We start from the raw sequence: 25,289 nt of genomic DNA on the forward strand, positions 1-25,289 counted from the left end.
GCTGTCAATGAGAAGGCAAAAGTTTTTGTTGATCAATGCCACCAGTTCCATATGAGATTTTAGACCTTAGTTTATCTGAAGGGAGTAAAATATTGCTTTTATTTGTGTTTCCACTTAACACCTCACAAATGCAAGTTGCTAATGAACTTGTCATAATGTCATTACTTAGCTTTGTGACAACAGAGTCTTAATTCATTTTCGGTGTCAGTGAAAAATCCTCTATCTCTAAAATTCTTGGGAGGGCTACTCTTCCTAAGATTTAGATTTTTCTTATTGTATTGTAGTTCTTCCTGGATAGCATCCAAAACAATTTTTATCACTTTAATTGTGTAAACACTAAGGTGAGATCGAGACAAAGATTTCTTGTCAGGCGCAGGCTTTGAATGGGCAGCATGGCTTTCTGGTTTGAAGCAGTTTTGTAATTTTGGACAAATAAATGAGTTCAACTTCTTAAAAATCGTGTTAATGATCTTATCATTAATGTGATCTACAGGTTCAGATGTCGAGCCACTTGCTCCAGGTTCTAACCAGGTATGTTTTGTAGAGTCTACGCCAAGTGCAGATAAAAATTTCTTCCTTTTACTGTCAAACCATGTTGCTAATGGCTCTTTATTTGGTATGTCAGCATTATCTAGAGAAGTTTGATGTACTGATGAAGAATATCCGATAATGTGACTAGAAGCCATGTGAAGTATTTTTAATATAGCATCTACAATATCTTGAGCTACCGTATGGATTTCTGACACAGAGAACATCTGGTCCATCCATTCTTGATGTGACAGATCTTGTGGTTTTCCTGAGGTAAGAAGTGAAGCCTCTCTACCATTTTTATAATCTAAGTGTTCAGAGAGCCCAGAAGATATATCTTTGGGCGTCTGTGCTAAAATACTTCTAACTATATTTTCTGAAGCTTTTTGTATTTGATACGTTTCATCTTGGCTGAAAAGTAAAATGTCTTTTTTCACACCAGGCTTGTCCTTAAAAAGGTCCTTATTATTAAAAGTTGGAAGGTCAGTATTTAATCCCTGATCGTGAAATGCTACTTTGTCTTGATAAGCAGGCTTTGTAGGTAGGTAAGTTCATATTGCTTTTGTATTTAAAGCCAGCATTTTCCTTTGTTAACCAGTGATCAGGAAACTGTTCTTGTAATTTTGCTTTTTCATCTTTGATAGATGAAATCAATACATTTTCTACAATTTTGTCTATTTCTTCATTTTCATCTTCAGAATAAAGGACCATGCCAGGAACATTAATAGGTGGAAATAGGCGCCCATACCTAGGAGCATTAGTTACTCTGGTGCTGGTGACTCTGTTCTCTTCTTCAGTGCCAGAAGGACTGCTCATTCTGGAGTGTCTACTCTTTTGGACATCTGTTTTCACTGGTGTCTGATGTAGCTGAGCCAAGATATCATCAAGTAGCTGAAGGATGATCACTGTTTCTTCAGTTGCAATGAGCCTTTCATTATTAAGTCCAATTTGTATATAGCCTAGTATAGTGCTGATTGCTTCCTCTATATAACCAACCAGAGAGGACTGAGAAAAAATATTTGACACTAAATTTTGTATTTCTTCCTTGCCAATCAAATTGGCAGCATCAGCTTCAACACTGGATTTCCTTTTGCTGGCTCTTTGAAGGAATGTATATGTTGGATCTTCCCTGTGTTGCTGATAAGCCAGTTCAGTTGTGATTTCAAGATGAACAAGTTCACTTTGCTTAGAAGATGCAAGAGCCGTCAGCTTTTCTAAAATCACATGAACCATATTCTCTGCAATATCATTCATGTTTTCCAAAACATAGGGCAGTGAAGCTTTTGAAGTTTTTTCTTTTGAGGAAATGACATGTTCTCCACTGACTAAGTTTGATTTAAAGTGAACGGATACATTTTCTTGTGAAAATTCCTCGGTACATTTTTTCTCAACTGCAGACTGTAGCTTCTCAAGCACATTTTCCATAATTTCAGCAGCTGCTGAGGAAATATCAACAATGGAGAGTAAGTCTCCTTTGTCAGTATCAGTTTGGTCAACCAAAGCTTCGGCCGTAACAAAGGAAAGGGTGGGGATGGTCTGGGTTAATTCAGACACCATTTCATGAAAAATGTTTCCTAAAATCAACTCATTTTCCTCTTTTAGGTGATATTTAAAGTTAACTAAAACATCATTTAACTCCTGCATCTCATTTACAGCTTTTGCTTTTTCATCAGGAGACAGTGGGCGTTCTAAGCCATCTGTTTCAGTGGTAGCATCTTTACATTTCCTCGTGCCTGTTTCAATCAGTGCAACAAGGTGACTATTGGATTTACAGGTTTTAAGCTTGTGGGGGGTTCAGGTTTCTCATTATATTTAGGTTTGGGGATTTTAGGTTTCTTTTCTGAGTGTTCTTTCCTATGATACGTTCTTTCTACATCTGTTCTTTCTTTATGGGCAGGAGATGATTTTGACGGTGCCACTGGTTGCCCTATTGACCTGTCAGCTGCCTCTGCACAGGGCTCTGCCTGAACCATCTTACTTGTTTCATATAGAAATGTTTCACGGCATGTGCTACAGCAACTCTCACTATCAGAAGACAGGGTAGAGTCATCAGGCATTGGGTATGTAATATTTCGTGACCTTTCTTCATATTTTGTGATGGCTGGATATAATACACTGGTCACTGCATCCACAACGCAGGTCATTATATTTTGAATTATACTGTTCAGTTCTTCAGAAGTTATCTGGAAAGGAGGTGAGCGGGGATACAAGGGAAATCACATATGAATTTACTCTATTTTAGGGACAGGGACTAACCTTTAATTCCTTTTATCAAACAATGCATAGCTACAATCCAGCCACGGCGTATAGAAAGAAAATAGGGAATCTATTTAGAACACCAGATTAGTTTCAAGTTGGTTTATTCTCTGTGGCTGTGATCTATTTTTTGAATAAGATTTCCTTTGATTCAAAATCCCTTGGACCCTATACTTGTGCTCCTAAGTGTATAGTTACACCACCACCTAGATTGTCTAATTGTTGAATATATTGTATAGTGTTAAATACATTGCACCCTTAAAGCTGTCTGTCCATTTTATCTTTGTTTCAAAAATCTGAACATATGGCTAGCATATACTTGAGCTCATTGTTGGTGAAATTTAAATGTTAATAAAATAGTACACCCATTAAAATAAAATGAAGCAGAAAAAACCCCCAAAATCCCTTGGAACTATAAAAGTTTATTGCTGAGGATAAATGGCTTCCTGGTTAAAAAAAAAACAGCCAAGTGGGTGTCTAGGCTCATAGAAAACAAATGCCCTGGCAAGAAGTAAGACTGTGTTTATGACCCAAGCAATATTTCTTAAAAATACAAACCAGGTTACCTCTAACAAACTGTTTCATGAAACAAATTCGCAGTTCAAACATTTATGTGCCTTTGTGGATATAGCCTCCTTTTACTTAGGCATCCATTTAGCTAGGAGATGAGGGTAAAAAATGAAGCCCCATAGTGGAGGGGTCAGCCTGTGGGTTCTGTGGCTGGCCTGTTGCTGCCTTCCTCTGTCAATTGACTGTGTTTATATATGCAAACGACTACAGCTAGTTGTTCAAGTTTAATCAGTGGGCAACGGTTAGCACTGATGATTTAAGGGAAATGAACAGGCTTAGGTCCAACAAAAGATTATCAGTGCAAACTGTCTTGGATTGGGAGGCAGAGGACAGCTCAAGAAATAAAGAAACACATTAATTTCGGAAGGAAAAAAGGCTGAGCCAGAACTCGTACTCAAAGGGCCAGAAGGCCAAGCAGTGGAGGGAAGTTGGGGCTCTTTTAGTATGAGCTGAAGTAGAAACCCAGGGACCAGACTTGAATGGCCATTTCCTCATGGTTAATTATGCTCACTATTACAGCTTAGACTGGACCAGGGGCAGATGCAAAGTGCACCTGCCAAACTCTATAACTGTTTATGTATGTGTACTTATTGCAGATATATTTTGGGATCATAAAAATCCTTTTGCCTATAATAAAACAGTATTCTTTTTAAAGTTGTTATCCTCAAGACAGCCAGACCAGGAGCGTGTACCTTCCACAGGAACTCTATTTCTCAAGGCTGTGGCTACAAGTCAGTGGCAGCAAAGGCTGGATGCCTGGCATTTTAGCTGTGCATTGTTTGATATCCTGGCATTTGGGCACCCTATTCCCTATAATGTTGTTGTTGCCTCAGAATTATCTCCAAAGGTAGCCCCAGATTGTTCAGGTTTAGGCCAACATTCAAAGTTAACACCTTGCCGTATGTAGTATATTCTCTCCTGACCCAGTAGAGAAGGTTTGAGGGACGCTTCAAGGAAAAGCTGTTTTATTCGAGTCCATTTCCCAAATCTCCTAATGCATTTTTTATTGTGATAAAATACACATAACGTAAAATTTACCATTTTAAAGTGTATAGTTCAGCAGCATTAGGTACATTGACAATGTTGTACAAACATCACTACTATCTAGCTCTTGTAATGTATTTTTTTTAATATATGTTTACCTACTTTTCTTTTTTTTTAAATTAATTAATTAATTAATTTATTTATTTTTGGCTGTGTTGGGTCTTTGTTTCTGTGCGAGGGCTTTCTCTAGTTGTGGCAAGCGGGGGCCACTCTTCATCGCGGTGTGCGGGCCTCTCACTATCGCGGCCTCTCTTGCTGCGGAGCACAGGCTCCAGACGCGCAGGCTCAGTAATTGTGGCTCACGGGCCCAGCCGCTCCGCGGCATGTGGGATCTTCCCAGACCAGGGCTCGAACCCTTGTCCCCTGCATTGGCAGGGAGATTCTCAACCACTGCGCCACCAGGGAAGCCCCTCGTAATGTATTTTTTTTTCACCTATTGTGCAGACCAGAAAATGGCTACTGAGTTTGGAAAACATAGTTTGAAATGACAGCATACGGTTGAAAAAGACTTGTTTTACTTATGTAAAATGTCCTAAATCAAACACTTCTAAGAATAACGTTTAAACATTAATAAGTAAGTTACTCACCTTCTTGGTCTAAATTGATCTAAATCCGTTCCAATACATATGAGCTAAGAATTTCAATATATATTATTTTCTTATCACCGGAGATAACGTACAGCAGACCTACATTACTACTCTTAGGGTAGCTGAGAAAAAGCATGCCCAACTTTGACATATAAAATTGGGACATTCATCAAGTTTTCAATGAAGCGAAATGCGATAAGTAGAATCTGATTATTCAGCTCATTTTCACTATACTATTAAACCAAGAAATATCGTTTTGGTGCCAGTATGTCTCAGCCTTTGTGTTTGTTGCACATTCTATGAATTGATCAGGTGTATGTGTGAAAGAGTGTGTGAGTGTGCTACTCCCCTGAACCCCTTTCTTGTTCATGATTCCTCTGCCTAGCCCCAGAGTTGGGGCTTATCAAATTTACCCTCTGCTCTGCCTGGCCCAAGTTGCAGCTCTCTTGTGACCAGGTCCCTTCTTTTGATGGAGTAGCCATCCTAAGACTCTTCTTACTCCCGGGAGAATTAAGAGACCGATCTAGGCATCCTGGCTCACCTGCCTGAGGGGCAGGATGCTCAGCCCTGAGCCAGGTCTGCAGGAGTCTGCCAAGGCATTTCCCTTAATGTCCTCCCATTATGGAGTGGGTTTGTGGTATTTGATGCTTTCCCCGTGATGATTAAACCTCCTAAGCCTCCCCCAATCTACCCTCCTGAGCCCCCTGGGCAAAAGGCCAATAACAGTAACTTTGTACCCCCCTTACCAATAACTCTTTTAACAATAATTTTGGACCTCTGCAAAACTCAAGATTAACTGAGAGTGAAAGGCAAGGAAGAGAAAAAGGCAAAGAGGGAAACTGACTAATATCAGCAGATGATTTTGCTGGTTGTCTGATTCACAGATTTTTCTCTAATAACATATTAGAAAATATCCTTAATTGCTTTATCAGTGAGTTTCATCGTACATACTTTTTCTTGACAGTGATTTTGATGGTAGTCTTGTTGCCTGAAAAAGTAAAAAGAGATTGATTTTATTTCTTATGGTTAATAATTTATGTAACTTTCCTCCAAATTCCTAATCATTGAATCAGATTACCCGCTTTGTGCTTGGGAGTTTTTTTTTCCTCCCCAGCAATTCACAGAGAAGAATAAGCTTTATTTTTTATCTAACCCTCCTATTTAGCCTCTTATTTAGAAATTGGCCCCTGGGTATAGGACATGCTCTATTAATTACTCAGAGGAGTAGAGTAATTGCTGCATAAAGAGTAGAATAATAGGTGCTGAGTAAACTAACACCTATCTGATATTACCACTCTTGATCCACCTTAGCCATGTTTGTTCTGTAGTGAGTTGAGAAGAGCATGGATGGGGTTGGAGAGAGAGGGGATGGGCTAGTCCTTTTTGCCTGTCCTGCTTGATCAGAGCTTTCTGATAATTCACTTTCTACCCACCTCCTCAAAATTCCTAATCTCCTCTCCTCGCCCCACAGTAGGAAAACATCTATGGATGATCCACTGACAATGATAGATTAAAATAACGGGTTTCAGATCATATGCAATACCAAATTAGATGGAGCCCTTTTCTAGGTATCACAATATTCTATTCTGTGTTCTAATCAGAATTATTTGTTATGACCTACTACATGGAACCAAACTTATATTTTACTAAATTGTAGCAAGAGAACAACAAAATCATGTAAATTATAGAATAATAACAAAAAGTTTTAAAAAATCAAGGCCTAAGACTAATTATGATTTACTTTCATATTTTTCTGCCTCCATGGATCCCTTGCCGCTCTTCTTCTTGACCTTCTTAAAGGAAGCATGGTGCTTCTATTTTCATTTTTACTTGGCCTGCCTTTATGTTATCAAATTTACTTTTTCCTCCAAGGCCTAGCAATTTAATTTTGAGACATACAGTCAGACTGTGAAATTACAACCTAAATCCTAGCAGGAAAAGGTCTCAGTTAGGGTTAGGCATCAGTAGCCCATCCACAGACTAATACCTTTTTGCAATATAGAACCTAGAACATGAATGCTCACATCAGTGACATAATTCCTATCCTTTGGCTTCATTCATTTTTCTAAGACCCAGTTTCTTAGGCCAACTCTAGCACAATTTCTTTTTTGTAGATCCTCTGCAATCCAATGCACCCCGATTCTTTTTTTCTGCTCTCCCTATCTTATACCACAGGCAGCAAGTGGAGTCCTGTGTATGTTTCTACCTGTCCCCACAGACTTTCTGTCCCAAAGGCATGCATTTAGATAAAAGGAAATAGCACAGAACTAAGAACAAAACTAACCATACAGATCAGAAAAGCCTTATATAAGACCACTAGAAACTAGTTGTAATATTGTATCCAAATCTGCAATTTGCAGTGAATTATCAGTTTCTCTTTGGAGTCAATTGAGCAGAAACATGCAAATGAACTCACTGTTATGTTGGAAAGTTCCACCACAGTTCTAGGAGTGCCATAATATTCCATCCACTTTTCCCTAGTCTTAGGTGGTTTTCCCTAATAGGTTGATGCTACTAAAGCATCTAAGGTTTAGGTCATTTGTACTGCCAACTCTCTACTTCTTAAATAAAGAGAGCAGTGATATTAATGATAATTAGTTTAGAAGCCCCAAAGATAAGGCACAGTTTTTCACCGTTTAACTTGCTATGTCATAAAACTATAAATATAACCTTTCTCTTCGTAACCTTCTCCTCCATACAACCTCACTTTAGTCCAAAAGATAACTGGCCAACCACCCCTTGAAGATTAATGTGACAAGACTGAATTTTAGTCTGTCTGCCTAATCCTTCTGAATATCTAAGTTTTAATGTAACTGGTGGTCCTCTACTGGTACCTCAGGCCCACAGCTTTGGGGTGGTGTCTCATACCTCCTGATCATACATACATGTAGTCCATTCTATTGCCAAATCCATTTACTCATTCCAGTGGTTGAATGGGATTTAAAAGCAGCACCTCTGTATCCTAACATCAGTGTTCCAATCTGATAAGCCAAAAACTGGGTATAGTTCCATGGGTGGCCCTCCCTTTGCCTAACATTTTATCCCCTGTCCTGCCCTCAATTCACTCTCTGGTATTGCTCATGTCTCCCTGTCTTTTCTCCTGGTGCTTTGTGAAGCACAAATGAGGTCAGGGGCAGTGCTTTATTCATCTTGGTATCTGTCTAATAACCAGCACTATACTTTGAACATAGTAGGTTCTCAAGAAAGTTTGGTAAATAAATTTCCATTTAACATATTTTAGCTCTATGTGTACAAATGAAGGCCACTGTGCAGGCTACAAATCATTAATGGACTTCTGCAGCCAGCACCTACTTAACTGTCTTCAATTTGTCGTATATGATGCTATCAGGGGTGTTCAGCAAAGTTACTAATTTGATAATATTACATCTCTCCTCAAAACCTTAGACTGTCACTCAGTGAGTGAAATACAGACTTCTGAGCACAGTCTTCAGGGCAACAGACTCACTGCCTTCTTTACTCTGTTTCTCCTCCCATCTTCTATCCCAATCATCAGAACATACTCAGTATCTAAATGCAAAGCTTAATAATTACAACTGTTTACCACATCGCTATCTTATCACATTTGCTTCCTCCTGTCCTGACTTCTTTGGTTCCTAATTCTATTTTATTAAGCTTACTGTGTATGTCCTTTACATTAACATTAGAAAAAACAGAGAACCAAGGAGTTGGAGGAAGAGAAGAGAGAGGAGGTAAATGGTGGAACAGACATGATGCGTCCACAGTTGAGTCTTGGGAAGCAAAGAGCTGCATCAGAACAAGAGGACTAAGCCAAAGGCCTTGAACCTGGGTTCTTTTCTGTAAGGTAAAGGAATGTGACATGGGTGCAATGGGCAGAGCCATACCAGATGTGTTGTAGCTAGGTTTTCTTGTGCTGTGTCCTGGAATTGTCCTAGGTATAGCTAAAGGTATTTTAACCCTGTGTATTTGAGAGGAATGGGAGAGAAGCTCCAGGTCATATACAGAGTTCTTCATCTTAGCTGATTTTTAATAAAAGGATATCCAGAGCATTTGCTATTGAAAAGACTCAAGTGATTCTGTAGTTCTGTAGCCTAGGGTGGGAGTTGGGCAGGAGGAAGAGGGAGGCAGGAATTAACACTCTATAAAACTACACATAATCATTATCCTCTCACTTTTATTTCTTGAAACTACCTTGATACTGAGCTAGTCAGTTTCCTTACTTCAGCATCCTTGTATCCCATGAGCCCTCAGCAAATCAGACAAGCTGACTGCTGTCACTCCTACCCCCAAATCCTTTTCTAAGAAGCTTGGTCTGAACATCAACACCATTTACCACCACACACTACTTCACTTTACCCAACCATTTGCATCAGAGTTTGGGATTTATAAAAACTATCCTGAACCTCATTTGGTTTGTTGAGTGTTTAAAAGATGATGGTGTTGGGTATGTGTGTTCCATCAGGAGTTATTTTATGTGCATGAACTATTATTCAAGTTTGAGGGGAATAGGACATCAGCAGAATGGGTGGCCACCAAGGTTTGAGGGATGAAAGGCTCCCAGGCCAAAGAAAAGTTCTCCACTGGCCTTTATTTTGCATCATGAGAGACTGATTACTTCGGATTACAGTGCAAATATCCTTAGGGGGGTAACAGATTAAGTCATTAATATTATATAGTAAACTAATTTGTCATCATTAGAAAACCAGTAACCTCAAAAGGCAGAAGTAATGCAGCATTTTTGAGTGGGGACAGGGGAAAAGAATAGATCCAGATCCCAGAAGTAGTGCTCCCTGAGAGGGGAGTGAAAGTACTGTCTATAAGGGGAGCCCAGGACTAAAGAGAGAACAAAGAGAGAAGGAGGTGGAAGAGCACGAACAACTAACTTTGCCTACTTTACAATTTTAGCTTAGCCCTGAGAGGTCGCAAAAGGCGAGAGTTTTACTACAGACAAGTAAAACTACAAGAATGGAGGATTCAAACAGCACTCCTGTGTAATTATTTAAATATTAATTTAAAACAACACATTACTTTATTAAGTTTTCTTAGATACTTACTTAATTGATGAGTCGTGAGAAAAGAAGATTCCGGGAGCTGCAGGTGAATTTTCAGAGAGAAAAAGAAAATTACTCTTTATTGGTATCCTTCATGGGCTACTTGTAAAATGGTAATTAACATATCTTAATAGGTCTTTTATTCCCTGCTGTCAATGCTCTGTTTAAACCCTCCAGGGACTACCAGTCAGGCATCAAATATACCTTAAGATCTGGGATGATTGCCTTCCTCACCAGCCTCATCTCTGGTCACCATTCTTCTACATATATTCTATGCTCCAGACATACTGAACAACACGCAGTTCCCTTTGCCTCTGCCCTTACTATTTCCCTTGTAACTCTAGTGTCCCTCTTAAATTTCTCACTTTTAGGACTCATTCAGCTTGTGTCACCTCCTTAAGAGAGCCTTCCTTGATATCTGCCTAGATAGACGCATTCTCTGTCAATGCTCCTGAAGCACCCTATACATCCTTCTGTTATAGGACTTACTATGCTGTATTGTGAGTACTAGATTACAGTGACTGGCATATACTAAGCACTCAAGAACATTTATTTGTTGAATTAATTCTTCTTCTTTTTTTTTGTCTGTGCCACGCGGCACACGGGATCTTAGTTCCCCAACCAGGGATCGAACTCGCGCCCCCTGCAGTGGAAGCGCTGAGTCTTAACCACTGGACCTCCAGGGAAGTCCCTTGAATTAATTCTTTAACACATGCGTTGGCTCAATGTTTGTTCATTAGTCTGCCTGTCATTAATCTCTTCCCACTCAAATACTGTCTAACATGCTTTGTATGCCATCTAGCAAAGTTCCATAAGTGGATTTTAGTAACTATTTCTGGATAATGATACTAAAGCAAGTTTTCATGTAGAATACATCCATAGGAATACTGGGATGGTGTATGTCAATTGTGCACAATCATGACTAAACAGTCTTAGACAAACAGAATACTTTGAATAATAGAAAGTATTAGAAAGTATTGGTAGTATTACCAATTAAAGCCAGTTCAAAGTCAAGGTGAATATCTATTTATTTTTCTCCCAATAAATGTAAAGTGTATTGTGAATAACCAGTAAATTCCAACAATCTGCATAGAAGTTTTACTTAAATTCTATATACCTTCTTGAGTTTCTTTGTGTATGAGTATGTTTTTGAGTGTGTACAGTTTTGGAAACGAAGGAGCTGGAATTAATAGTGAACAAACCTGAAAAAAAGTGTGATGATAATACTGTTGTGGTGTTTTTGAAATATGTCTACAAATTCTTTCATAATACTCCCTCCTGTGGTGGAGGTTAATTCTTTTCTCCTAAGTGTGGGTTGGACTTAGTGACTTGCTTCTAATGAATATATAGTGGAAGTGATGGTGTATAACTTCTGAGACTAGGTTGTAAAATATAGTGTGGCTTCAGCCCCTTTCTCTTGGATCACTCACTCTGGGGGAAGCCAGATGCCATATCATGAGGATGCACAAGAGATGTATGGAGATTCCCACATGGTGAGGAACTGAGACTTCCTGCCAACAGCCATGTGAGTGAGAAACCTTGGAAGTGAATCTTCCAGTCGCAGTCAAGCCTTTAGGATGACTGCAGCAGCCCTGGATGACATCTTGACCATAACCTCATGAGAGACCCTGAATCAGAACCATCCAGCTAAGTTGCTTCTGTATTCCTAACCACAGAAACTGTGAGATGACTTTTTTTTAAGCTGCCAGGTTTTAGGGTTTTTTTTTTGCTTATTCAGCAATAGATAAATAATGGTGCGGTTAAAAGAATAAGGAACTCTTCTATGGTTTCTAGCAACATGGTGCATTAAATATCCTAAAGAGCCTAACTGTGTAAAACCTATTAGAAATGCAATGGGAATTTGATAAAAATACAATTATAGTATAGAACTTCCATACACCTCTTTGATGGCTGGACACATCTAGCAGACAGTAAGAAAAGAGTCTAGTAGACAAAAAAATCAGTAAAGATGTATAATAATTGAATAATATAATCAATAAATATAATTTAAAATTCATTTAGAGCCTTACATCCTTTAAATAGAGAATTATACATTTTTTTGTATGTCCATGGAACACTTTCAAATATCAGTCACATATTTGGCCACAAAGAAAATGTTAACAACTTAAATGTGTTAAAGATCTGCAGGCTACATTCTCTGAACCTAACTTTAAAAATGTGGCCGAAAATATTAATCTCCTGATAATTAAGAAACATACTTATGGATAACTCTTAGATCAAAGAGGGAATAAAAAAGAGTATAATCTACCTTAAAAAGAACACTTTATATTAAACCTATGGGAACAGCTTTTATTATTTCCCATAGGTTTTGATATAAGGTGTTCTCTTCACTGCTTCTCCCATGCATCCCAGACCAATATCTACAACTGCCTCCTTGACTGTTCCACTTAGATGTCCCACTTGGATGCCTTCAGGCATCTCAAACTCAACATATTCAAAGCTGAACTAATTTTTTCTCTTCCCAACTTGTTCATCTTTCTGTATTGCCTGTCTACTGAATGGCGCCACTATTCACTATCCATTAAGTTGCTCAGACTAGAAATCTGGGAGTTGTCTTCAATTCATTCTTCCCCCATATTCAATCAGTAACCAAATCTCATCCATTCGACCCTCTTAGTCTGAGTCAAATCTGTGCCCAGCTCTTCATCCTCACTGCCACTGACTTTGTTCAGGACTCATTTCTAGCCTTGACTATTGTAATAGCCTCTTAATTGTAATGAGGGGCAGTATGGTATTGCAGTTAGGATTGGTTGAGTAAGATAGACCTAGGTTAAAACCCTGGCTTTGCCACATATTATGTGAAATCTTGGGCATGATAATTTACCACTCTGAGACTTAGTTTACTTATGTGTAAAATGTTAGATAAAAATACTTTTATTGTTGGGAGGGTTAAATGAGAGAATATAGTTTAGTATAGTTCCTGGTACATAGTAAGTGTTCAATATGCTGTTATTTTTATTGTCTCATTGCCTCCAGTCTCTTCACGTCTACTTCCACTTTCCTTTTTTATAAAAGGCAAATTCTTTTTTTTCTTTCTTTTTTTTGGTCATTTTTTGAAGTCTAGTTAATTTACAATGTTGTGTTACAGGTGTACAGCAAAGTGATTCAGATTCTTTTCCAGATTCTTTTCCATTATAGGTTATTACAAGATATTGAATATAGTTCCCTGTGCTATATAGTAGATCCTTGTTTTTTATTTATTTTATATATAGTAGTGTGTACCTGTTAATCCCAAACTCCTAATTTATTCCCCCCCCGCCACTCTCCCCTTTGGTAACCGTATGTTTGTTTTCTGTGTCTGTGAGCAGAAAAGGCAAAATCTGACCATATTATGCTCCTGCGAATATTCTTCAATAGTTGCCCTTCGATAACAGGATAAAAGGTAGATTTCCTGGCACAGCTTACCAGAATCTTAATGATCCAACACTTATCTACCAGTCAAGCTTCATCTTCTGTAATTCTCTAACTTGAACTTTTAGTTAAAGCAATTCTGAAAAAAAAACTATTTCCACAAACCCACTATGCGCTAATGTATATATCTCGGTAAATGTATTCCCTTCTCCTGGAAGGTTCTCTTTCCATTTGTCTGCTTAGAAAATTCTTTCTTATCCTTCATGTCTCAGCTCAATTGTGGCACATTCTGTAAAAGCTTCCTTGGCTTCCCTATGGAGAGTGGACTTTGTATATACCTCCTTTATTGCACTTATCATATTGGATTGTGATTACTGGCATGACTGTTCTATGCTAAACTGTAAAATCCAGGATAGGGACCATGGCTTCTCTACTTCGTGTGTTCAATAATTAGCATAGTGCATGGCATGTAGCAAAAGCTCAATAAATGTTAGTTGAATGAATGCATGAATGGATTGCAGGATTTCCTTAATAGTTATTGTTAATGTTTACCTGACTCATAGTTTAAGCTCGATTTCTTGGCCTTTTCCCCATTCAAATCAGCATATGTCACCTATACATGCCAAAAGAAAAAACAAAGAAAATCCTCAAATGAGTTTTCAAAGAATTTGAACATCATCTATTTCTCACAGAAATTTAATAAAGTGATTTAAAAAGTCCATTTATAATATACACGTGTTTCATTTGGTTTACATTACATACATTACTTACAGAATTCAAAGGCTTATAGAATTCATTAGTATACTAAAATTAACTAACTGAGGAATGCACTGATCAGCATGGAAGGTAATCAGTTGAATAGCTAAAAAGAGTATGTGTGGTTTTTAAAGAAAGTTAACTATAGGGAAAATGTTTTGAGAGAGCTGGAAAGCACAGAGCAGGTTTTCTGCACACAAGGGATGTGACTCTTTGATTTGGCCAAGAGCTCTACCTGCTTAGGTAATTATACAGGAAGATAAATCCAACAGAGTAGACTTTATTTGTTTTCCAGGCCTGAGAGCTGAACACAAGCCACCAGAAGTACATTTCCTGACACTGATGGGATGGGTGAAATAAGCTGGAAAATAGCATTGGATTCTATTGTAATAAAAGTGGTCATGCTATTTCTCAAAATAAATTAGGTATTTGTGACCATTTGATTTACTCATATTGTCCAATGTATTTTAAAGCCTTCTTTAAAAACAGATGGTCTAAATTCGTTTATTGCGTTTTTTTGATAACATATGTAGTACTAAGTTTGCCGTTCATGCTACACTCAGAGAATACTTTTTTTCTGACTGTATAGTGAGGCTAGTGAAAAAAGTTATTAATTCCAGATGTACAACTACTAAACTATCTTAAAGTAGTTAAGAAGATTCTTTAATCAGGTACTAAGCATACAGATTATGGATGTTAGCACAGTAGCACAGTGCCCTGGACACAGCAGGTGTTTTATAAATATTTGTTTATATAGAGAAGCATATTGTGGCTAACATGCTACATTTGAAGAGTTATATATAATTGAGTCTGTCACTTTCTATGCATTTAACACAGAATATGGCAATATATGTTAACTTTTTAGAACAGGTGAGCCAGTTAATGCAGTGCTAACGGAGCCAAGGAGGTACATTTGATTCTTATAATGAATGACAAATCGGCAACCCACAGAGGTAATATATGTTGTGACCAGGTACCCTGAATGTCTGTTGCCAACTTCCCGCCGTCAGATGAGTGATCACTGGTCACAAAGGGGATAGGGCGAGGCAGTATGGCTGTCTCTGCACAACCCATCAGCACTAGAAGAGAAATGATTCACAAAAACCCAATATGTTGATTCCTCTGCAGGGCATAGGTATGGACCTTGAAGCTCTTGAAGCTCATCATTTAGGAAGACTATAACCTAAGGGCTAAGTGGGAACACTCAAGTTGTTTGTGGTAAATCTCTATTAAGAATTGAGACAAATATTCAAATTTTGGATCTATTTAACACATTTAAACTCTCAGGCTCACCATTTTTCTTTTGTTAGCTTACACCTTGTTACTGATATTCCCTACACTTAGAGTATGGCAACACTAACATAACTGATAACCATGAGCGCTGGAAGTCTGAAGTAGCACAGGATTATTCCTGTGGGTTCACATTTCAATTTTTTTCTTTTAAGATTGATTGATTGATTGCTATGTTGGGTCTTCGTTTCTGTGCGAGGGCTTTCTCTAGTTGCGGCAAGCGGGGGCCACTCCTCATCGCGGTGCACGGGCCTCTCACCATTGTGACCTCTCTTGTTGCGGAGCACAGGCTCCAGACGCGCAGGCTCAGTAGTTGTGGCTCACGGGCCTAATTGCTCCGCGGCATGTGGGATCTTCCCAGACCAGGGCGCGAACCCGTGTCCCCTGCATTAGCAGGCAGATTCTCAACCACTGCGCCACCAGGGAAGCCCCACATTTCAATTTTTATAAAATCTTACTATAGGGTGGTTAATTTCAGGGAATAAGGCTGTTCTGAATTGTCATTTAATACATGAAACTGTGTTATGCCAATCTTGATCATAATTTCATATTTCATTTGTTCTGTCTGTATCTGGGACAAAAGAAATGTTACTTGCCTCTTGTTTTGAAGTATCCTGTAGAGAGTGTCTATAGACATTTGCTGTTTTTGCAGAAATACCTGGAGTTTGAAGTGAAGTACTTGTAATTTCGGGGGAAAAGAAGAGGTACCTTTAAATAAGAAAAAATGATATAGTTCTCCTTGTTGGGCTGCCATAATGTCTAGAATTACCATAGTCAACGATGTATTTATTTATGGAAGTTAAGGCAGTATCTCCAAGTATAAAAGGCCTTTTTTTGAAGTCCCCTGCTTACCAGCTTCCAGTGGCCCACCACTGCCATCAGGGACAAGCCTGAACTCCCTAACTTCTGGCCCTAAATTACTTTGCCAGCTAAATCTCCCACCACTCCCCTGCCCTAGAATGAACTGTTTTGCACTTCATTCAGTAGGCAAGGGGGAACCACCGAGGACTTTTTGGTAGAGGAATTATACGTCCAAAGCTGTATTTCAGGAAGATTACATTCACAGGATAGATTAACAGGAAGAAGAGATTGGAGGCAAATTATTGCAGTGCTTAAGGGCATGGGTGGCACGAATGGAAAGGAAGGGAAGGTTATGAGAGAATTTAAGGTGGTGGATTGGACAGAAGGTGGCAACTTTTGGATGTAGAATATGAGCAGTAGGAAAGAGTCAAAGATGACTCAGGTCTTGTACCTGAATAAAATTAGGAGAAGCAGAGAACGGGTTTGGGGGTGACTAGAAGATGATGAATTTGGTTTTACACATATTGGATCTGAGGTGCTTGTGGGCTGCCCAGGTGGAGATGTCCTAGTGCTCTTGGTGAGTGTGCAGGATATGCGTGGGAATCTTTTGCAGAGGCTAACAGAGACTTAGCTAACCTCTAGTCCAGTCCTGGCAGATGGGAAACAGGATGTATTTTTATGTCTGGGGAGAAAAGATGGCATTAGAGGGTAGAGACCTTCATGGGGAGAATTCTCTGCACTAGGACTCCCTAATGGCAGTATGTTGGGAATTTATATAGGCAGCCACAGCAGAGGGTCTAACTTCCCCACGCTTTCTTTGCCAATTCCAAAGGGCCTATTCACCCAGCAATCACTCAAAAATGTGTGATACTAATATTTACAATCATGAATAATTTTTATATCTTCCTTTATCAAATTAATCATAGATTTTATAATCAGGGAAAAAAGCATAACTTGGAAAACTATATGATAAAACTAATTATTTAACTGGAAGATATCAGAGCAATTGCAAATATTGTTCATTTTCTTACCTCCATCATTTAAAGGGTATGATGTCTTAATTGTTTCTCTATCTTTCTGTATGGTTTAACATTCAAGACAAAAAATTAGTTAGTACTCAGCCTTCTAAAAGAGACTTTTGCTGACTCTAGAGCAATCAAATTAATACAGTATCTCCCCTTTCCCCTCATCCCCTACTTCTCTCCTAAGCTCTGGTCTCAACGCTAATATCTATTATTAACCTCTGACTGGATATCTTTTACAGGTACCTAAACTTAACTAGTTTAAAATGAAGCTTATCATGTACCCAGGTACTCCCATCTTTCCAAACTTGCTACTTCTCTGTCTTCCATATTCTGGTTAAAGGCATAACAATCCATCCAGTGCTCCATTCCAGAAAGCTTAAAATTGTTCCGTTTATTTCAGATAAGGCTAGTTTAATCCAATCTGATGCTTATTGAGTACACGGCTTGGAACTGAAATAAGATACATAATTCCTGACCTCAAGAAGTTTATCATCCAGTAGAAAAGACAGACAAATATGATGGAGTATAATGAGTTCTGAGATAGAGGTAAGCCTCAGCACTATGGGAGCACAGAAAACCCATACACAAAAATTAAATCATCATCATCATCATTGTCATCTCCCTTTCTCTGGTTCTACTCATCTGTTGAGTCACCAAATCCTGGCATAGTCTGATTCTGAAATATCTTAAATCTGTGGCCTCTTGTTTACCCTCATTGTCACTGCTTTAGTTCGGGCCTTTATCATTTTTATCTGGACTATCCCAGTAGACTCAAAACTATCTTGCTTCTCAGAAACCAAACGTATCATCCAACATACATAAAGGTCATTTATGTTAATGATCATGGTGAAACATATATGTGAATATTCTTATTTCATGGTTATTTTGTGTGATTGGGGCCACAAAAAAATTAATTTGTATCATTGAAAAAAAAAAAAGTGGGCGGTGGCCCAGTTCCTGGAAATCCCCTCCCCTTCCCGAAATAGCTGGAATACTCCTCCCACTCATTAGCCTATGAAATTACCCACCCCTATAAAAACTTGACAACCCCATACCCTGGGGCCGCTCTCACCTTCTGAGATGGCCCACACTCTGTCTGTGGAGTGTGTTTCTCTCTAAATAAATCTACTTCTTACCTATCAAAAAAAAAACTATCTTGCTTCTAATCTCTTCTCTCTATGTATCTTTCTCGCACACTGCAACCAGATTATCTTTTTTTTTTTTTTTACAATTTTTATTTATTTATTTATTTATGGCTGTGTTGGGTCTTCGTTTCCGTGCGAGGGCTTTCCCTACTTGCGGCGAGCGGGGGCCACTCTTCATCGCGGTGTGCGGGCCTCTCATTATCGCAGCCTCTCTTGTTGCGGAGCACAGGCTCCAGACGCGCAGGCTCAGTAACTGTGGCTCACGGGCCCAGTTGCTCCGCAGCATGTGGGATCCTCCCAGACCAGGGCTCGAACCCGTGTACCCCGCATTGGCAGGCAGATTCTCAACCACTGCGCCACCAGGGAAGCCCCAGATTATCTTTTTAAACCCAAATCATTCTTATTTCACACCCCTACTCAAAGACCTGCATTGGCTCCCTACTACTGAGAGAATAAATTCATACCTCAGCAAGGTATACTAAGTTCTGGCTTCAACCTACCTTTTTAGTCTGCTTTCCTCCCCTGCCATGGTTTTGCTGGCTTGAACTTTCATGCCTTCACTTAACACTTTAAGCCTGTCTGCAATACGGCCTCACCATATCCTCACATCTACTCATCTGGAAGCTTCCCACTCATGTTTCAAGACCTAATTCAATTAAGCCCTCCTTTTATAAAGCTTTTTTAAATTTCTCTTGGCAGGACTATTCTCTAAATCTTCTGTGCTTCTACATTTTGTACAAATCAAAACTCTTCTCTCCTTTGACTGTAAGCACTTCTGTTTATGTGTGTCTGATCCCTGGAAGATGAGTCCTCAAGAGCAGTGATGATGTCTTTTCCATCTTTGTATCCTATGTCACCTACTTTCCCCCCTTTTCCTTCCTTCTAGCTTAGCACAGGACCTGACCCACAGCAGGTTCTCAATAAATGTTAGCTATCATCATCATCATTGAATATTTGTTAGTTTCTGCTCAACTGCATGGTACATTTAGCATGAAGCTGACTCAGAACCTTCACTACCAAGGAGAGGGTCCAGACTTGTGTAGAACCCCATTATTTCTAACCAATCAGTACCATGCCAGTGAAGGGGCTATCCCATAGACAGGAAAGTTAACCAGATAAATAAATGATCAATACAAAGCACCCGAGACATACAGCTTTCTACCTTTTGTTCTGTTGTGTTACTCTACATCATGAGGAGAAGATAATGAGGGTGATGCTTTTTCAGGAATATTTACAGAACTATACAAATGGTGAGATGGTCCTATAGCAAATGAAAGAGAAGTCATTTAATTTTAAAACTTTATTGAATTATAATTGGAGTACAATAAACTGCACATATTTAAAATGTACCATGTGTTCAGTTTTGACATGTATATAAACCTATGAAACCATCACCACAATCAAGATAAACATTTACATCACCCCCAAAAGTTTCCTTGTGCCCCCTTATAGTTCATCCCTCTCTCTACTCCTGTCCCCCAGGAAATCACTGATCTGCTTCACTATAAATTAGTTTGCATTTTCTAGAGTTTGCTATAAATGGAATCAAACAGAATGTACTAATCTTTTTTGGGGGGGTGGTGATCTGGCTTCCTTCATTCAGCATAATTATTTTGAGATTCATCAATATTGTTGCCTGTATTAATAATTTATTCCTTTTTATTAGTGAGTAGTATCCCATGGTACGGATGCAGTACAGTTTATCCATTTACCCGCTGAAGGACATTTGGGTTTCCAGCTTTTTGGCTATTATGAATAATGTTGCTATGGACGTTGATGTACAAGTCTTTATGTGGACATATATTTTCATTTCTTGTGGGTACATACCTAGGAGTGGAATGACTGAATCATGTGGTAGATGTAAGTTTAACTTAGGCTGCCAAAATGTTTTCCACAGTGGTTGTACCATTTTACATTCCCACCTGCAATGTCAGAGAGTTCTAGTTGCTTCACGTCCTTGCAAATACTTGGTATGGTCAGTTACTTAAATTCTAGACATTTTACAGGGTGTATAATGTTATCTCATTGTGGTTTGGTTTATATTTCCCTAATGACTAATAATGTTAAACAGCTTTTTGTGTGCTCATTTGCCATCTGTATGTCTTCAGTAAAATGGTTGTTCATGCCTTTTGCCCAAGTTTATTAGGTTGTCACATTACATATATTGCATGTTTTTCTGTATTTTACACTTTTTACAGTGATCATGCCTTCTACATGTAGGTCTGGAGACCATCTTTTGCTGTACTCACTTTTGGGGCTTGACAGATGCGAAACAGCCATTATGCAACAGGGCTATTTTTTAAATTGTATATTATTTTTTTCATTTTTGACTCTCTAAGTACAAGACCTCTACCCTAGTCTTCCATAGGCATCCACCCGCCTGGGGGTGGAGCTAGGGGAGGGGAGGTTAGAATTTTTAACAGGAGGAATGCCACGATAAACACCCAGGTAATATTCAGCACCTGTCATCCCCAAATATGATGACACAGCCAAGACAGTATGACCTGCAAGCCATGCAATTGTCTCAAGAATTTCCCTAAATTTTATCTTCTTTTTTGTGTAGCAAGAGCCTGGAATACTTAGAAAATTCTCCTTTAGTGTACTGGAGATACCCTAAGCCCACCAATAACAGTTATCTGGGCTCAGAAAGAAGGGATTTGACTTAAGGAAAGTTAGGGGGAAAAAAGTCCACTCCTTTAGCAGCTCAGAGATGGTGGGAAAATGGAAAGGTGGTGGGAGAGGCTGGAGAGCAAACAAGTCAGATGGGGCTTCACATTTGGGCCTTGGTGCTTCAGATAACTGAGGTTAATATGGAGAGAAAAGAAGAGCTATTGCTCTGCTCTCTGTTTTGGACTCTGGAAAGAGATTTCTTCGGCTACCCCCACCCCTGCCTCCTCCTCCTCACCTGGGGCATGACCCAGAAACCTTGCAATACAGTGTGGTCAGGCAGAGCAAGGCTCTCTCTGAAGTTCTGCCTTAACTATCTTACAACTGACATAAAATTGTAAGATAGTTAAAGTATACATTGTGGTGATTTGATATATATGTATACTGTGAAAGGATTCCCCCCATTTAGTTAATTAGCACATCCATCACCTCACATATTTACATTTGTTGTTGTTGTTGAAAACATTTAAGTTCTACTCTCTTAGCAAGTTTTAATTATACAAAACAGTGTTTTCAGCTATAGTTGCCATGTTATACATCGGCTCCTCAGAGCTTATTCATCTTATAGCTGAAAATTTGTACCCTTTTACCAACCTCTCCCTATTTCCCCTTGAGGTTTTGCTTTCTTAAGCCACTCTTGGTTCCCATGTGGTATACACATGGCCCAGAAAGGGCTGAGAGTCTAGCTGGGAAGCTTGCCATGGGGAGTCACCGGGCTGGGGGTAAGAGGGCTCCATCCCCAGTGTTAGTGGAGCAGCCAGCCAGAACTGAGGTGGAATGGGAAAGCCAGAGGGTTCTACTAAGCCCAGTGAGACTAGACCGTGAGTCATGGCAGTGATGGCCAAGTCAACTGTGAATGACAGCAGGCCAAGCACTATCTCAGTGGAGATAAGGTCATCTCTCTGAAGACCAGAGAAGGCAGAGGACAAAAACGTCATCCAAGCCCCCTTACTTTATTCCACCTCCATGAGGTCATGGAAGCCAGTGTTTCCCAAACTTTAATGTGCATATGATACACTGGGGATCTTATGAAAATGCAGATTCTGACTCAGTAGGTCTGGGGTGGGGCCTGAGAATCTGCATTTCTAATAAGTGCCCTGGTGATGCCCATACTGCTGACACGTAAAGGAGTAAGAACATAAGCCACACCTCTTGCCCCAGACAACATCTTTGGGAAAGAAGCAGAACAATGGGAGGCTCTCTGAAGGTCTGAGCCATTTTGGGGACCCCACAAAGGCAGAATCTAGAGGAATATGTTAAAAAAATCAATGACTGAGCCAGAAAACAAAAGGAAGGAAGGCACTTAGATCCAGCAAATAGTGCTAGCCCTACATGTGCTAAAGAAGCCAACTCAAGAAGTAGGTTGAAATGTTAAAATGGCAACAGCTACTACTCAGTTGGGCAGTTCTAAAAGGAACAGGGGAATAAGAGTGGTGACACTGATTGCACGCTCCACTGCTGCAGAAAAATATGTGGCAGAATGAAATATTGCTGCTGCTAGCAAAGTGACAAGTTACTTCAGGCCTGAAAAGTCCAAAGCCTAAGGAAGGGTAGGGTTTTGAGAGAAAGCACTGGTCCGGGTCTTGATCCTCGCGAGGTCTTTAGGACCATAGGCTTCAGAAACATCAGTAGCAAGCACCTCCAGTCAGCAATTTGCAAGGTTGATGCTCCAGGTGAAACCAATGAGCTTCCCTAGGAGGCAGAACTGCTGAGCAAGGTATAACAGCTGTGGTGGCAGCAGCCAGTGAAGCACAGCCTAAAAAAATGCTTTGGGATCTTGTTGGGAATGGAAAAGTACAGAAATGAGATCAGGAGCAGGGGCTGTGTGTGGAGGGGACAGGGCTGTGCACTGGGCTTGCAGAGTTGTCAGCTGCAAAACGTGGGCTGTCCTGCTCAGAGGCGTGTGGAGACAGTGACTCCAACTGAGTAATTAGGACCGCAAGCGCGGCTGTAGCATTGTTGGTAAGCATTACTCAAAATCCATCATTTATAACAGAGGACGGAGGATTTATCCACATTATAAGCAGAAGCAATCAGTACCAAATCCAGTCTTTACACAAATTACTATTTTAGTATTTCTAATCATAATATTACAATTACGTTTTTGTCCTTGGTGTAATTTCTGGTGACCGGCAGTGATACTCATTTCCTTGATCTTTGGATAAGAAGCTTAAAAAAACACAATAAGATTTATTTTTAATAGTGGCGATGACAAAGTTATTCAAGATAGATTCTATTTATCCTCTCATGCCCAACAGGAGGGAGCCATAGCCTAATCTGTATATGGGGTTGTGGGAAGGAATTAGAGAGGATAGGTAGTGGGTCTCAATGGGAGGCAATTTTGTACCCCAGGGGATAATGGAATTTGGACATGTCTGGAGACATTTTTGATTGCTACAAATTGGGGAGGGGGATCTGCTCCTGGCATCTAGCGGATAGAGACTGGGGATGATGCTAAACATCCTACAATGCACAGGACGGTCCCCACAACAAACAGTTATCCAGCACAACATGCCAGTAGTGGCAAGGTTGAGGAATGCTAGGACAGATGTGATGGGGAGGCAGGACAATCACTTTTATAATATCATCTTGTCTAGTTAAAGTTATACTTGTGGGGACAGAGTTGTCTTCTGGCAGAAGGGAAAAACTCCATCCCTCCGTCCTGCTCAAGAAGAACATGGCTTTTTCTTTGTGTGTGGATGCAGACCAGCATAATGACTGTGCTGGAGGCCCTGTAGGCCATGTGCTGGAGACCCCCCAGTGGCCATTGACAATTCTTGGTTGTGCCTCAGAGCCTGACTGAGGTAACCATACCCGATTTGTGAAAAAGGTGACTACCGTTTCTGTTTCTAATTGTTTAGAAATAGACAAGAGGATTTCAAACTATATGTGTGCTAATTGGGTTTTCATTAGAGTTTTGTGTATCCCTTGGTGTCCACGTGGTAGAAGGTGATGGGCTTCTTACAGTGGTGTAAGTCAATTTCATATGTGAAATAGACATCTTCATTCTCTTTTCACCTCTGTAATGCTGTGAACATAAATCCTTTTATATTTTCTTTTTCAAAAAGCATTTGAGGTGGCCACTGTTTAAGATGCTTACCTGAAACTTTCTTCCTACTGGAAGGAGAAGTTAACAGTTGAAGATGGAAGGAGCAATCTGGCTGCTAAAGTGATGTACTGTCCCAGAGGGAGAAGGTTACAGCCTCATCTTATCACTGAACTGAACTGTGAGCTTTTCTTACTGACTCCTCCTTCACAAACTTTTCATTCCTTCCTCCCTCTCACATTGTCTATGTTTACTGGCTGGTCCTTTATAAACGTTCTCTCGAACACATTCTCTTGCTCATTTTTTAAAAAAGGCCTTTTCTGCTCTCCCTTAAAACTTCTTTTTCTCTGTTTCTTTTCCCTTCCCTCTTCCTCTTCTGTCCCCTCCCTCCCCCACCCTCTTGTCTCCTGTCCTCTCTTTTCTCTTTCTTTTTACTCTCTATTTACTGACCCACTTTAAAAAGTTTTTCATTTCTTCTCTTTCCAACTCTCTACCTTTTATGTACTGACTTCTCGCTGGTTTCTCCTTTTCCAAATCAGTTCTATCTATCTTTGTGTCTGTCTGTCTGTCTATCTATCATCTATCTACCTACCTATCTATCTCCTTACTTATCTATCCCTCTACCTACCTAGCTATCTATCCATTTTTTTGGTATCGTCTTTTAAAAAAATTGACTTCTACTTTATAAATCCGCCCCCCTCCATTGCACACAATTGTACTTGATTTTCTTATTGGCTCCCCCCGCCCTCACTCTCACATTGTCTTTTTCTGCTTTATGTAACACTTTCCCCTACTGACTCATCATTATAAACCTCTTTTCTTTCTTATTTCCTACTTCTGTTCCATCATCCTTTCTTCCCATCTTCCTTCCTTCCTCCCTTCCTCCTTCCTTCTTTATCTTTACTCCCTCCTTCCCTCTCTCCTTCCCTCCAGTCTTCCTTCATTACTTTCTCCTTTTTTTCCCCTTACTTCCTCTTACCTTCTTTACTCTGTCCCTCATTTCTTCCTTCCTCCCATTCTCCTTTTACTCTCTTTCTGCTGGCTCCCCCCTTTTTTTTTTTTTTTACATCTTTATTGGAGTATAATTGCTTTACAACGGTGTGTTAGTTTCTGCTTTATAACAAAGTGAATCAGTTATACATATACATATATCCCCATATCTCTTCCCTCTT

The 25,289-nt window shown here is 39.6% G+C and overlaps 1 protein-coding gene across 1 annotated transcript in view; it reads right to left on the minus strand.

Moving 5' to 3' along the window:
- LOC309620164 (fibrous sheath-interacting protein 2-like) overlaps positions 1–25,289 on the minus strand; it is a 74,154-nt gene that overhangs the window by 34,594 nt on the left and 14,271 nt on the right. Inside the window, 4 exon segments of the mRNA XM_082376225.1 lie at positions 26–187; positions 189–1,079; positions 1,081–2,271; positions 2,274–2,718. Coding sequence (XP_082232351.1) covers positions 26–187; positions 189–1,079; positions 1,081–2,271; positions 2,274–2,718 — 2,689 coding nt within the window.

Source organism: Balaenoptera borealis (genome assembly GCF_965194805.1).
Source record: "Balaenoptera borealis genome assembly, chromosome: X".
NCBI classification, from domain to species: Eukaryota; Metazoa; Chordata; class Mammalia; order Artiodactyla; family Balaenopteridae; genus Balaenoptera; species Balaenoptera borealis.